This window comes from Apium graveolens, chromosome 1 (assembly GCF_009905375.1).
Source record: "Apium graveolens cultivar Ventura chromosome 1, ASM990537v1, whole genome shotgun sequence".
Classification (NCBI taxonomy): Eukaryota; Viridiplantae; Streptophyta; class Magnoliopsida; order Apiales; family Apiaceae; genus Apium; species Apium graveolens.
Genome location: NC_133647.1, coordinates 144,286,950 through 144,292,579, shown reverse-complemented (window position 1 = coordinate 144,292,579; position 5,630 = coordinate 144,286,950). Strand labels below are relative to the sequence as shown.

Below are 5,630 nucleotides of genomic sequence, written 5' to 3'. Positions count from 1 at the left end.
TAGGTGTCTTACTTTTTAGGTAAAAATAATTTTCAAAAATACAGTTTTTTAATTTTACTAAACAATTTTTTAACTGTTTTACAATAAAAAGTTATTGTGTTGTTGCTGTCTGAAACAACCAATGCCAAACACACTCAAAATAAAATTTTAAGAGAAAATACTATTCCCAAATTTTGTTACAACATTTTTTCCCTAATAATGTTATAACCTGATGATAATTTGACACCCGCTTATGTGAGCTTGCAATTAAATTTCATAGCAATTTCATTTTATAATTATATTGGGAGAGTTTTTGACCGCCTAACGTTAATTTTAAAACAAAGCACAAGAAACGAATTAGATCACTATAAACGATCCTCTACTTTTTTAATACAATTTATATTTATAATTCCCTGAATTTTAATTTATTTGGATCTGATTTCGAAGACTAATATTTCTCTTTTGCTAATTGAAATTGTAATAGACTAATTTTATCTGCTCACCTCCATTAAATAAAAAGAACAGCCTTAAATTCAAACCCATATTAGGGTCACGAGGGGATCGGGTTATAGTTTCCGGGTCAGTTTTCAAGAACATCAGCGAAAAATAAAAAGTTGGATTAGGGTTTATAATAATTTCAATTAAAATCACATACATATTTCCAACCCAAATTTTAAACACCCTTCAACTTCCTCTCTACAGCCATGACTGAGGTAACCCCTTTTTCTTAAATCTCTTTATCTTTCTGTGTATGTAATTATTATGTATTGAAGCTTTCAAGATTTTGTTTTTATAATTCATTCATAGCTAAATTGCTTATATAATTGTGATTCTGTAGTTTTCTTGAATTGGGTATTTATTTTCTTCGTTAAAGTCGTAGCTTATGCAATTGTTTCTCCTAGATTATGAGAAACCTATATTTTAGCAATACCTATATTGGTGGTTTAAGTGTTTGTGATTTTTTTTAAAATGTCAGAGTCTGGTTGTTAGTTTTAATCTATGGACGCGTGCTAGTGTATTGATTAGTTTGAAGGTATCCTGGGTTTGGTAGTAAATTTCGGGCATACTTGGTAGCATTGTTTATGTTGCAATGCGGTATGAGCTTTCTTCTTCTTTCTAGTGCTGGGGTGTTCATTCGTTGTAGTAGGTTTTCCGTTCTGTTTTTATTTTTGGGAGAAATGGCCTGAAATGGCATAAAAATAGATTAAATGGCCCCAAATAGCACATTTAAAATCTAACACTCTTTAGGTACTACTAAAGTACTAAACGCTAACCGGCACAGCGTTTTTGTTTTTATTTTTTTACTTTTGCACTCCAGTCAACATCAGTTAAACCACACTTGACTTCAGTATCAACAAGAAGAAACATTGCATTGTGTTGCGTTTTCTATGGAAGGCAACTGCATGATGCGTTTGTGGTTCAATTTTTTTTATAAAAGTGATTAGAGATTTGATATAAAGAAAACGTAAATTTATGTTGCGTTTTTTAGAAAGAGTCACATGAAATTGCGTTTTTCTGTGCCAAAAAGGGCCACTTTTCTGAAATGTGCTATTTGGGACATTTTTGCTCAAAATTGTGCTGCAAAGGGCAACACCTATCTTTCGTAGGTAATTGTGCTTATTTATATAACATTTTTCTTTATATGGTTTCTTGTGTTTTTGCAACAAGTTTCCTATCATTGCCTACATGATTTATGTTGAGAATTTTGTTTATGGTATACTTCAGTCGAAATAATAGCTAGGCATTATGCTTCATTAGTAATGCGATCTTATTGGACAGAAAATTTTCCCTTGCAGTATTGGGTCAGCCAGGGTAACAAATGGTGTGATTTCTGCAAAATCTTCATATCCAGCAATCCTATCAGCATTAAAAATCATGAGCTCGGCCAACGTCATAAAGATGCTGTTGCCAAGAAGATTACCACCATGAGAGAAGATAAAGCTGCTAAGGATAAAGAAGTGAAAGAAGCTGCTCGTTCACTCGAACAGATTGAAGCGGTAAGGAGTTTTAATGATTTTGTTTAATTTCTCCTCCTATCAACTCGTAAAAGAGTTATTGTTAGTTTGATACTGAAAACTGTTCCATCACCAAAGGGGCTTTGCTCCAGTGGTATCACACCCTCTCCCTGTGGGGGGGGGTGAAGGTTGATGACTCAAGTCTTAGTGGAACTGTGTGCATGAGAATGGGTCCAGGGGTCCTCTTACTAAACCTCGTTTACCTATAAAATGTCTGTACCCATTAATGAGCTATAACTTGCAAGATAAAATTGTGATTAGTGATCATAATTTTTTCATGTTTACAATTTAGTACAATGTCATTGTCAGTCACCATTGCTTTCTCAAGGAAACCAGATGCTTTAATAAATGTATTTTTTCTCTATGTAGCTTACACATTCGGAAAGATGATTGGTAGATAGTATGGACAGTTTCATTAGGCGAGGACAACACTTTTTAATAATTTTTTTTTTCATTTATACCCCTGATGGCAAACAAGAATTTGGAGTTAATAAATCATGAAGAGAAAAGAAACACCAAGTCAGTTGTTTTTCAATACCAATGTGTTCTTAATTAGGATCTGCTTCAAATACAAAGCCTATTCGTTCTATATAACAAAATTGAACTTTCCTGAATTTGAACTCTAAAATATACTTTTAACTTTCTTTTATAAATATCTGCTCTCTTTGAAACACTGGTCTCTGTAAAGCTGTTGTGGAAGTTTTCCACAATGCAAATAGAGATTACCAAGCAGCAACAGTCTAATTTCATGATGAGACCTTATTTCAAATTGATTGTAGTGAATAGGAATAGAGGCAAATTAACACTGATTCTTGAAAGCTTAGGGAAAAAGGTGTTTGTTCGTAAGTTCAATTGCATAAAATAAAATAATAGATGTGATCAACAAGGCAGACCAGTAGCTCAGCAACTGTAATAGTACACCAGCTAAACAATATAGCACCAACTACACAGAAAAACAAGAATACAACAAATTTACTAGACAGCGAACTACTTGTTACTGCATTGCTTAATTAATATTTATGCATGTTTAGGAAGAGATGTAAAAAAATAGCCACTAAAACTCTTATAAGAACTTACGAGCATGTTGCATTAGCAGTATCATTTATTTAGAATTTGAAAGTCCTTTGACTATACCTGTAATCATATAAACGCTGCTTTTGGATTTCTAGAATCTGGAAATTAAGAGTTAATTTTAAATTAGGCTCGAAATTTGAGTTTTTACCACTCAACTTATCATTGTGTGGATTCATAATCCTATTAATTGAAGTCCAGTTACATTGCTTGGAAGTTGCATTCTTATTTATTATTATTATTGTTTTCATAAGTTATTGATGAACTATAAGTCTTTATATGTCTATATGATTTGATTTACAGAAAGCTCAGCGGAGCTATCAGAAGGACATATCAACTTTTAAAGAGGCCAGAAATTCAAATGCACAAGCATTAATCTCTCAAGAGGATGGTCAGGGGGCCGCCAAGGGATCTACGATTTCTGCAGGTGGGAGTTTCTTGCTAATATCTGTTTAAGTTTTCTACATTTGTATAAACACACATATATACTTATAATTGTAAAACTAGTTACGTACACGTGTGGATCGTAGAAATATGCATTAGATCAAAAGAGTGATTTAAAGTGACCACCTGAAAACAGGGATGACGAACTAAATACATAATGGACTCCAGTTGCTGTCAATTGAATAGATAGATCAGATTTGCCGTAGTGAAATTTTATAAGATTCTGCCATGGGAGGATGAAATGAAGAAAATATTAAAAGGCAATTACAGATGGTGAGCAGTTATATTTGTGGATACTTAATATTTAAACAAATAGTAAAATAAATTATTGTTAAGGAGCGCGGACAAAAGCACGTAGATTGTTCAAAATAATTGCCGCTCAAACCAGATATTATACTAGAAAGATGTCCGTATGTGTGCGTCTGTGTGTCTGCCTTTGAGCAACTTAAGCAGTGTCTCTCAGTTCTTGTTAGGGGAAAATGATGATTTTTTCTTCTAGTACCCATCTTTTGGGGAACTCATTACTAAATTAACAAGAATGTTAAATATACATGGATAATAGGTTCGTTGTTTTAGCATCCTTCTGTCATCATGGCGGTATGGTGAGAAATGATCCAGTGAAATTGTTGAATTTGACAGTGTTTATAAGTATAAGTATTATGTTTATTTCTTGATTCTTTGACTATGATAAAGTTGTAATGAAAACGTTGTCTGTTACTGTATATGCATGACTCCAGGTATGCCCTTTCTGCTCTCTATTTTATATATAATGCGTCTCATGTCAAACTAAGGAGTTATTGACTATTTAATATTCTTAAGTCGTGACATGTTAGAAATTCAATAGAGGTATTTCCACAATTACCCTTTCTAACAAGAGTAATGCTAGGGGTCCCAAAAATTTATCCTAAATGACATATGGCGAATCATAATTTGTGGACGGATATGTATGCACAATGGACCCATCATTTTATAAAAGTTATTACTAGTTAATGTGTCATTTGGTACCAATTCTCTTCTAATAATTTCAATCAATATCATGTGCTCCAAATTTGAAAATGCTAAAAGAAGTTTGGGAGACTGTTCCGTGTCGGACTGTCGACATTTATCTTTGTTCAACGTGTTTGTAAAAAATCATGGCTAAGAATAATGCTTTCGCCTGTTTATTGTCTCATGAAATATGTTTGTGTACCTGTTGTGCTTGTACAAGTCGTATGCAGTTGTGCGATATTGAATTGTACTTTGGTCTGAGCTTTTGCCACAATTTGGTTACAATTCAAAATTTAGTTATGAACTTGCATTGGTTGTTAAAGTTTATTAACTGAACTATTTATAAATGCTGACAGATTGGGAGTTTGATAGCGCTACAGGCTATTATTACGATCAAAGAAATGGTTGTCACTATGATCCAAATTCTGGATTCTATTACACTGATGCTATAGGTAATCCACAATTTAAATTATTTTAACTATAAACATCTTGCTGAAATTTTGCTCATATTTTTGTTTCGAATGAACAGGCAAGTGGGTTACAACACATGAAGAGGCACTTTCAGCATCTCAAAGTGCTCCTGCTGCATCTATCAATCAGAAATCTATGTTTAAAAAACCACAACTATCTTCTGACAATAAAACTGATGTTAAAAATCGAACCAGTTCCCCAGCGTCCGTGAACCCTACAAGAACTGCAAAAGGAGCTGCCCCTTCGTCTCTCATGGTTAACAAGAGGAAAAGGCAAGATAAGCCTAAGGCTATATCTGCAGAGGAAGCTGCTGCGCTCAAGGCAAGAGAGGCTGCAAGAAAGAGAGTTGAAGATAGAGAAAAGTCATTGCTTGGTCTCTATAAGCACTGAAATATAGCGTAGCCTGTGTCAAGTCTCAGTTCTAACAGCCAGGCTTCCATCAATTTATATTCCAAGTTTGCAATTAATTTCGAGAACGTTTTGGTTGTGTTAGAATTTTCCTTTATAATCATGAAAAGACGTTCATTTGACAAAATGTTGAAGCTGTAAATAAACTGTCTGTGCAATTGTTCTCATGGAATCAATACTTTACAAATTGAAAAATATGATATTATGGTGTCTGGAATTTGGATGTTGAGTAATGGATTGTTCGTAAGCAACATT

The 5,630-nt window shown here is 33.5% G+C and overlaps 1 protein-coding gene across 1 annotated transcript; it reads left to right on the top strand.

Annotated features, from left to right (window-relative positions):
* The first annotated feature begins 507 nt into the window (after window positions 1-507).
* Window positions 508-5,604, top strand: LOC141667793 (zinc finger protein ZOP1). The gene is made up of 5 exons (XM_074474419.1): window positions 508-692; window positions 1,776-1,976; window positions 3,369-3,492; window positions 4,853-4,948; window positions 5,026-5,604. The coding sequence occupies exons 1-5, from the start codon at window positions 684-686 to the stop codon at window positions 5,355-5,357; spliced, it is 762 nt and encodes a 253-aa protein (XP_074330520.1). The 5' UTR covers window positions 508-683; the 3' UTR covers window positions 5,358-5,604.
* Window positions 5,605-5,630: the final 26 nt, after the last annotated feature.

Coding starts and splice junctions, on each gene's coding strand:
- LOC141667793 (XM_074474419.1), top strand. Junction 1,977..3,368: donor CACTCGAACAGATTGAAGCG/GTAAGGAGTTTT, acceptor TTTGATTTACAG/AAAGCTCAGCGGAGCTATCA. Junction 3,493..4,852: donor GGGATCTACGATTTCTGCAG/GTGGGAGTTTCT, acceptor AAATGCTGACAG/ATTGGGAGTTTGATAGCGCT.